This window comes from Morone saxatilis, unplaced genomic scaffold (genome assembly GCF_004916995.1).
Source record: "Morone saxatilis isolate NCDOM2014 unplaced genomic scaffold, NCSU_SB_2.0 Contig21, whole genome shotgun sequence".
Lineage (NCBI taxonomy): Eukaryota > Metazoa > Chordata > Actinopteri > Moronidae > Morone > Morone saxatilis.
In genome coordinates this window covers 13,755,253-13,765,386 of record NW_023339774.1, presented here as the reverse complement: position 1 = coordinate 13,765,386, position 10,134 = coordinate 13,755,253, and the positions used below count along the sequence as shown (strand labels likewise).

Sequence of the window (10,134 nt, the reverse complement as noted above, 5' to 3'; positions counted from 1 at the left end):
CTCTCTCTCTCTCGCTCTCTTTTTCTTTGTGTGTGTGTCTTTCTCACACACACCTTTGCTGAAGACTATCTTTCTACTTGGCTTGGTCTATCGGGAAAGACAGATGCCGTGCTTTCTCAGAGATGAGGTTCTATTTTGTTAGCTCAAATCCCCCGAAGCAATCAAAATAGAGGCTTGGTTGTCCCGCCTATGAGTAGGTGGACTGAGGTCATACGTATATGTGTATACATGTTTGTATGCATGTGTCTGTGTATGCCCACTATCAGGTTTACATGGATCTGTCACTCTTTCTTTGGCTCTCTACCTCCCTCCTTTCTCGGCTACCTGCATCTTTCAGTGGCCTCTCCCTGGCTGCCCGACTGTTTGACAGGACATGTCATGTTCCTTTCACATAAATCTCCTCATTATTAAGCCAGAGGGGGATTTTGTTACAATGTGAAATTTTCCCTTCCCTTGAAAAGACCACCACCAGGACTGAAAGGAAACAGAATTAAATGGTAGATGGCATAGCTGTCTTCTTCTTAGCTTGCTCTGTGTGGGTCTGTCAAAGAGGGGAATAATGGGGAATAAAGTATTTCTTTGTACATGTGCCCAGTACTGACATTACCAATGACTAGTTGAGGATTTGGGGAAAATAATACCAGGAAGACTGATCCTATTGGCCAGTACTGGATACTTACCTGAGTATTTCCTAAAAAACATGTTTTAAGAGTTAGTGTACACAATAGAGAAGTGAAATACCGTAAAATTATTCCCTCCATTGTATTTTTATCCCCAAGCCTTATATTTTAATAATATAAAACCATAACTATCTACTATCTGTGATTAGTTTTTCTTTTTCGGGGTTGTGCGAATAGGTGGGGTTTTAGAAACCTATATTGATAATTGTCTTTAACTTGCTTATGCATCCATCAGTTGCATATCTAAATCTGGAGATACTTAATTGTCTTTGCTCCTCTGTGAGAAACATAATGATTATGTTTTGCATTTGGAAGGAACGGTTTAAGGTTTACTCCCTCTTTGTCTTGGAATTTTCAAGTTGCTCTGTTGTCAGGCTTGGCTTGCTTTAAAGTTGAATTCGACTGGAACAGGTCTTGGAATTGGCTTGGACTCGACTAAGGTGGTCTTGCTTACATGGCCAGGTGTGTGCACGCAAATACACACGCACACACAGATACTCCCCTGTTTTAATGCCAGAGAAAAATAACTCAGTGGATAGATAAATAAATAAGCTTATCCCTGTGGAGCTTGCCAGTGGCCCTATGTCCTGTTGCTGTGACTGAATTATGGCAAACCTTTTGAACAAATTGGTTGTGAGTCTAATGGGTCAGAATGCTCTATATCTTGCCGAGTGGCCGCTGTCATGCTCTCACCATAACGCACTACGGCAGCCCCTCGCAGGGGTGTGTCTAGAACATTTCCAGTGGGGGCAAAAGAGCTACAACATATTTGCACAAAAATGAAAAGGAGGTAGCAGCGTTACACACAAGAGGAGGGCAGGTGTATTTGTAGTTGGTTGGGGGAGTCTGCTTTCGGGGACATTCTTATCCAATACAATATGCAGTTATAAGTGGACTGAACATAATAATGAGACAAATTCAACAAAAAATTTAAAATGTAAAATACCCTGAATGTTGCTGCCAACTCTAATATTGTAATAGTCAGCTCAATCTCATAAGCGGGTCTCATAATCAATAATAAAGGTACACATAAAAGTAGAAAATGCTAATTCTGAACCACTTTACTTCAGTACCAAGGACAGTGCATGCTCCTATAGATCATTAAACAGATTCATATGAACTCTCTATGGCCAGTTCTACACACAGTTGCCATTTTATTAGGTACACCTTGCTTAAATGAATGCAGGCTACTACAACAGCCCTGTAATAAGATGAAGGTTCCAGGTGAAGGTTACACTGTCCAATGTTTTAGAAAGGTGTTGATTCAGGTATTGATTGTGATGCTATTGAACTGTACTGCAATATACAGATAGGTGTTTCTTATTAGTTTGTTATTTTGCCTACCCTTATTGATGTAAATTGGGTGGACAAAATTATAGAAACACCTGCCTGTAACACTTGCAATTCAACAGCACCACAGACTGCATCCTCCAATTTTCACCTTCATGAAGGTAGGATTTATTGCAGGGCTGTTATATTATACTGCACTAGTTTTTGCTAGGTGTAACTAATAAACTGGCAACTGAATGTATGTTCTAGTCAATATTTGGTCCACAAGCATTAATTACATTAGCAGTTCAGACTTGTCTTTTATGCAACAGACAAAACAGTTGAACAACCAAATTTACTGCATTGTCACTAGATCATTTTCCTATCACAAAGAAAGACCTAACAGAAACAGCCTCCTGACGATGAATGGTTCAAAACAGGCATCGATAGTTATTCTATATATCATATAGAGGGTAATGTCCAGCAGACTAACTTTTCATATTAGTTTCCACTGAAATTAAATTTTTTGTCAAAAATCTTATTCCCATTCTCTGTTGTCTTTTTTGTTGTTGTTGGTTTAGATTGGTATTACACGCATAATAGGACCAATAAATAAGTCAGTTTACTTTGCTGAAAAAGACAGATTAGCTTAGAACATTGTCAGACTGAGTCGACACACCTAAAAACCAATACCTGCTGTTTGAGGGATCTCTAGTGATATGGCAATCCCCCATCAACCTCTAGATGAACCAACCCTACAGCTGCCCCCAGTGTCTAATTTCCTGGAAGTACTACTTCTGACAAGGTTCCTAGAATCAGCCCATTGGTTCCATTGTTAACACCATTAGCCCTGAATGATTGGAAAGGATACATAAACGCATTCGTGTGTGCGCACACACAGACATAGACACTTAGCTTACTATTGATGGTGTCCTGTGTGTGCTGACTTAGACTCTTTACCACCACTGGTGATCATCTTATAAATCAATACTGTGGGCCAGCTGGCCAGTGTTTTCATGTATTAGCCTCTGAAGACAGACAGTAATATGGTCAGCTTAGACTAGACAAACAGATTAATATATTAAAGAGGTCACAATGGCCTCCCTTGCCTTCTTGTAAGTCACGACAGGCTTCTACGAAAGTGAAAGGTCCAAATAGTATTTTGGTGCCAGTGAGTCTGCGGGGTCTAAATGATGTCAAGGCTTGGAATTTGTGGCTAGTGTTGTTGCTGATACTCATTGGCCTTGCTGTTCACTGATCTTGTCCTCTGTTCAAAGCAGGGGGTGATTACATTTCAGCTGAATTTGTTCAGTATCAATAAGGTCAATAGAGATGAATCATGGCATATTTGTGAAACGGTAGAACCATGTGTTATTGTAACCATAGGGGCATCACCAGTTCCTGAAAGCAAATCTGTCATGACTGCACAAAAACTGTCTTACACTGTTACAGTCAATGGTCAGATAGGACCATCTTTGTCAAAACACTTGCTTTTCTAATATGAAGGATAATGGATAAGAATTGTTTCTCACCCCTATGTGGCCAACACAGAATGTATATGGATCCATAGTGTTCTGGGAAATGCATGATCTCTGGTTAATCAATACAGTATAGGGTATCCTCCTCTTTTTAGCTAGCTACGACTTATCTAGTAACTGCATTAAACAGAACTACTTTCTCCTGGGCCTTTCAGAGTGTCTGTATATCTTACTTAAGGATTTTCTTAACTGATCTGAGCTTTTGTTTTACCTGCAGGATATATTGTTGTCTTCCCCACTATCATTTTCTCTTGCTTTTCTCAAAATCCTCATTTCTGTTTTACCTCCTGTGCCCCCCACCCAACCCCCCAACTCATTCTCTAAACCACAATTAGATTCCCTGTTTACCCAGTGGAGACTGGCTTGCATTACTCTTCAAACATAAACATGGCGGTAATCGCTTTGTCTATTTTTCACATGTGCAGCCATGCAATCAAGCGCACAGACCCATATGGGGTTTTTCTAGGAATTTGGTGGTGGTAAACGCATGGCGGTCCTGTGGTCTTTCTCTCTTTTGCCCCTAGCAGCGGAGGTCATTTCTCATTTCTCATATTTGTCGAGTCTGTGTGCGTGCATAGACCTTGAGTCCAGGTTTTTCCTGTTGCCTTTGTCTGTGGCCTGCTTCCCATTGACATGAGGTGGCAAGACCCCTGCTGCTGTTGTTTTCTGACAGCAGTTAGCCACATGGGTTCAGGCAAGGGGGGAGAAATGTAATTACCTTTTTCCCCTGGTTTTTCAGGGGGTTATTATATGGCCATGGATTACAGTGCTTGCCTACCCCTATAATAACTGCTCATTCAGCATGCTCATTTCGAGGGGCTTGTATTGGAGGATAAATGATGGGAAAGCCTTGACTGCTGAAGGATCCTGATCCTGTCCCACAGTAATTTGGGGAATGCTTTGAGAGTTGGGAGCCTCCTTTTTTACACCTTTGTTTCCTTATTTATCTTTTGGGATTTTTTGCTGATTTTCTTTGGTCTGTCCTCATTTTTTTCACTCGTTCTTACACTGCTGCTCATTTAGGTCACTTTCTCTGTCAAGATCCTTTGCCTTGAGTGAAAGCAAGTGGTATTGGAAGAAGTCAGTTCCCATGAAAGACTGTCGAGCCTCCTTTACAGCTAACAATGCAGTGTTGTGGAAATGCTAACATCAGCTTCTGGGTGCATACCCTGGCTCTTTTTTTGGCCAAGCCGTCTGCCTTTCTGGTCAGGACTATGCCCAAAGTCATCTCAAATGTCACTTGCACTAATCAACACACTGCAGAAATCTTCCTTGGCATTTCTCCAATGAAAAAAAACAACCAACTGTGGAAATCAATCTTTAATTGGAGTGTGTGTTTGTGCGTGCATGTTTACATGTGCCCATGTGTGCACGCTGCATGTGTGCAGTTGTCTTAAAGATGTGTGTGGTCTCATCAGTTCCTTTGCTTTCGGATAAGTGAATGTCATGGTGTATTGGAACAAAGGAGTGGCTTCTCTCTGCTTTTTGTTAGATGCCTGGTACCCAGTGATAATGTTTCCGCATGGTTCCAGTGTCCTATTTTTGTGACCATGATCAACTACATCTCCAAAGTTGTCTGCATGAGGCAGCACTGCCAACCAGCCAGTTAGAGCACATAAATAACTGAGTGCACCATTGATCCATAGTGTGACAGGGGGAGCCAGAGTGCTTGCGAACTCCCTTGAACTCACTCTCTATCATGCCTGTGGCTTTAGGGAAAGCCCTGACATTATACTTTATTGCTTTGACGGTTATATTGGCATTTTGCTGCCTTTTAGAGGATGACTGAGCTTCTGCCTTTGATTTTTCTTTCGCCCGTTAATGAAGCAGCACAAGGAGATGTTAGGAGATGATGTCATCTCCTACCAACCCCCCCATCCCCTTCACAGACAGACCGACAGCACCACCGACAGATCCACACACACACATGCACACACACACACACACAAACATACGCATAGAATGGAGGAGGTGGGGAGTGTCACAGCTTTCACACCTCCATCATAAAAGTCACAGTGCATCTATGATATCACAGTGTTAGCTTGTCGATGTTAGTGAGATGTTCCTGCCTTCCGGTAATTGGGAACGGTGGGTATGAAAAGGTCACTCTGTGTGTGGGTGTGTGCGTGTGTACCTGTACTTCTGTCTTTGTGAGACCCACAGTTCTAGACCTTCAGAGGGAGGACATTTTTGCAAAGTGAGGACATTTTGGCCAGTCCTCACTTCATCAAATGGCTATTAAGTTAAGTCTGATGTTTTATATGTTAGCGTTGATGGTTAATTTTAGGGCACGGGAAAAAGTTAATTAATATAGTCAATGGAGACTCATCATATGGACAGACGTACAAGGATGTGTGGCTGTGTGTGTTCTGGAATATGGAGAGCACTGGGGGGGATGGTGTGCTGAGATGGGGGTGGGGTAAGCATAGATGACAGGGAGCGCATGTTCCAAGAGATAATTGCATTTCTCTCACCTGTTACCCTTTACAGGCCTTCAAGAGTGCCACAATGAGCTCATACTGGTGTGCTGGAAAGGGCGATGTCATTGATAACTGGTGTCGCTGTGACCTGAGTGCCTTCAGCAAAGATGGCCTGCCTAACTGCAGCCCCCTCAGGCAGCCAATGTAAGTGTGAGGTGACACCATGACACCTAGGAATTCATGCACAAGAGATTTCATGGATGCATGCACTGATGCACCACAGGCACACTCACATATGCACATGGACATACACACTTATCTGTCTCTACTGACTCTTGGGGCACTTGAAAAAGTTGTAGACACAAGCACATTCTCCAAAGTTCTAATAGCTGTCAGTCAGTCCTTACACCCTTCTGAAAAGAACATGCTCTCATTCAAGGTGTCATCCACCCCAGCTATTGTTGCCCTGAAAAGTTTTAAAGAGAAACAGGAAGTTGAAAGGGTACGACTTTAGAGGAAAAGGCTACATTTATTTAAAGAATTGGAATAAAATATGCTTATTAGTATGTTACATTTATTAAAGGGCAACATTTATTGGCACCATTCTAGACTTAAAAATAAAAGCTTCACAAATATAGTGTAGCTGGACGACAGGATTCTAGAGTCACGTAACATTCAGCCACAGGGTCAAAATTGGTTAATAGTCTGGTTCTGTTCCTTTGGGATGGAATACATAGTGTTACAAAACATACTATTGAACATTGAAACTCAGCTTTTAACCCACATGGAGGAGAAGTCCTTAAATTACACAAAAACTGGGCAAACTGCTGAAAATCATGTGATATGATAAAAGACTAGCTAGTAATTTCTTTGGACTAATTAGCAATACTTTACCAAAACTTCTGATATTGGAGACATAATTGAGATTTACATTATGTTGGTCAAGTATTGTACAAGTAGTTTGGGATGCTTAATAGTGGTATTGGTAATGTTTTGTTTATAGATTGTGGTTATGGAATTGGAGAGGAAGGGCATGGTGCCACAACCAGAGTTTTGGTCAGGCTTTCCCTGGGCCCATGCCTGCTGGCACACATGGGCCAGTGAAGATCTCCAACTCTGACCAGTGTCGGAGTATAAGGCTAGTATAAGAATCTGTAGTACTACCATTATTGCCTGTGAGGATGAAACTGAGCTGCATACTTTTTATAAAAAAGAAATAACCTACCTCTCTCAGCCGCCATTGTCACAGACACAGCTGGAGGGCAAGCAAAATGGAAATTGTTCTTTTATCTCTTTTGAGGGATTAAAGAGGGAAAACTGCACAGGGAACACTGATGGAAAACAGGTGGCATTGGAATGCTGTTTTGTTTGAAGCAGCTGTTTGCCATCCTGTTGTCCAATGAGATATAGGCAGAGGTGCAACAGACTCTACTGTAACACAACAATGACCACATGGGATTCCTACTTATCCCTTCTAGGTTTAGGCATTGGGCAAATGCACACACACACAGTTTAATTTGAAATTCCAGATGAGGGGAACAAAGTTTTATGGTATCCTTTTGATCTCATTGTTAATATTTATCTGTTTTCCATATCTTAAAACTTGTCTTCTCTATGTTGCTCCATTAGTTTGCGCCTGGCCCCTTACCTGGAGCCCTCAAGCACAATGGTGGCCCTGGAGTGGATGGATGTGGAGCCTCTAATTGGCTGTAAAATTTCTGACTACATCATCCAGCATAAACGAGTGGAGGATCCCTTGGAGGCAGAGGTCTACACAGGTAGAAAAACTAAATTCCAATTGATTTACTTTTTGTAATTGTATTGATTTAAAAAATATGTTATGATGAAATGAGCTTGTGTGTTGACAGTTTTATAAAGACTAATTATTATTTTGATTGAGTTTGGAACTTTCTCCTACATGCCATAATCAGGTCAAAATCATCTTTTTTAGTTGTGTTGCCTATATAAAAATAACTTATTATCTTGGTTAAATCTTTCTTTTTTTTTATTTATTTAGCTTACTTAATGTTGGTCTTTATTGTTTTAGCACACATACATACATACACATACAAATAGTTACATACAAAAACAAGTACTGAGAAAGAGAATCATTTCTTTAATTGTATGACTTTGTTGGTTTCATTCACTTTTGGGGGACAGTTGTTTGCACTGTTGGTCGGTGTGTTCTTCCATATTCATATGGGTTTCCTGTTACTGTTAACAGATGTGGAAATTATATAGATTAGAGGTTCTAAATTGTCTAAACATATGTGTGCAGAGGATCAGTCATTCATTCACACTAATTCCCATAAGGGAGGAGTCTAGAATCAGCAATTGCATAGCATATGTCTCGCCTAAAATGTTTTCAAAAACACATTTCGTTAAACTGATTTTATAATATTAATAATATGTTTTTCAAACGACCCGCCATGTTGGTTCATTTTGAAATCCCGGAGAGCAAGCATTTGTCCAATCAAGTGCAGCCAGAAGTGTTTGCGCTGGTTGTAGGAGGGTGTAGCCTTTTGTGACTACAAGCGTCCAGTGCTGGGAAGCATTGCAACCCTTGCTTCCAAAAATGTCCCTGTGGACAAGTCCGATAATTGTGTTAGCCCTGTTAACCTTGTGACTAGTTGAATTTGAGATGGTTTCAGATTCTGTTTTCAACACATGATTGTGTTCAAATAAATAGAGCATCTGTTATGTATAAAAGTTACGGAGGTTAATAACGTTGTATTGGGGCATTTGAGAGTGGATCTTGATTGCAGGAAAACTAATTGCCAACATGAGCTGTGCTTTAGGTCATGCTGGAGTCAGAACTGAGTTCTCTTTTAGCTTTGTCTGAACCTAGTTTTCATTTTGTCCTCAAAAAGTATTCTTTAAAAATGGCGATGAAAAGATTAAGATGGAAATAATAATGAAAGTGCAGAGTTAAATGCCACTGATATATAAAGCAATGAAGATGTTTCAGGAGTTGATAAAAGGAGTAAAGGTTACAATTGGAAGGAATGAGGTTAAAATTTTGGTCTTGATACAGAACAGAAAGAGAAGCTTAGACTGAGGATGAGAGAAGATGACGTAGTGCAATTTATCAAGTGCCATAAATGGTGCTGACCATTGTGCTGTAGGGCTAGGGAAGTGGTCATGGTTGTGACGAGGGGCTGGGGTGAGTCAGAGGAAGGGTGATAGGAAGGAATTTAATAATATTGGAGAAATGAGGTAGTCTAGAAGAAGCTGGCTTTAGTCATTGGGAAGTATGGACAGGCCATCCATCACCCCTGGGAGGAGTGCTGATGAAGCGTGGGCACCAGCAAGCGAAGAGAGGGTACAGAAAGCTAGACACAGGCATGCTGGCAGAGGTGAGGTAGGAAGGGGCAGATGGTGTGGGTGACTCACTCTGCAATGTGCCCGTCACCACTATAAATCATGTTGTAACAGACAGCATAATACAGATTAGAAGTCATTGTCTTCATCTTTTGTTTTTTGTTTTCTATTCCCTTTATGCCTGACAGTGTTTATCTGTGACTGTTAATCATGTCCTTTTTGTGCACTCTCAACTTTTTGGACAAAGTTAAGATAGAAAGTTGGTGAGTAAAAAAAAAACAACTAACTTATTTGAGCGCATTGATATGTGTGTTCGGTCTATAACCCTCTTAGAGAGGAGTGAGTAATGTTAATTGGCAGGAGACCCAGGCAGAATAATAGGTTCTCCTTTAGTGGAAACATGATGTATCATGAACTGTATAGGTACGCATCTGGGTAGCTCCCACTTCCACTGCAAATACTGAAAACTGTAGCTACACAAAACCTTCATTGTTCTCCAAAACGGGGGGGATCAAGATTGCTGATACAAACTTGGAAGGCATTGCAGGGGTCGATTTATGAAATAATAGGGGGCTCTTAAAATGATGAGATCTTGTTCTCTGGACTCAGCAATAAAAGCCTTAGTGTCTGAGAAGTGTCATTTTCTCACACTTACTATGACTTATTTTGAAATTATTGGATTTTCTCTTTGTACCCACTGCTGGCTTCTTATTTAAGGACCATCTTTGAGGCACTTTCTAGGAAAATGGAAGTCTGTATTATAAAACCAAAAGCTGAGCTGAATGAGAAGTCCAGTTTAGCCATGCACCCTGTTCACCTTGTGGATAGAAGCTGCTCTCAAGCTCGGCCAGTGCTTGATTATTTTTTCTCTGCTCCTCTCAATTTTCACATACACACACACACACA

The 10,134-nt window shown here is 40.9% G+C and overlaps 1 protein-coding gene across 1 annotated transcript in view; it reads left to right on the top strand.

The window, feature by feature from the left end:
* The window catches only part of LOC118332891 (astrotactin-2-like), a 252,036-nt gene that overhangs the window by 195,212 nt on the left and 46,690 nt on the right, over window positions 1–10,134 (top strand). Inside the window, exons 17-18 of the mRNA XM_035668325.1 lie at window positions 5,978–6,111; window positions 7,537–7,685. Coding sequence (XP_035524218.1) covers window positions 5,978–6,111; window positions 7,537–7,685 — 283 coding nt within the window. The remainder of the gene's footprint in view (window positions 1–5,977; window positions 6,112–7,536; window positions 7,686–10,134) is intronic.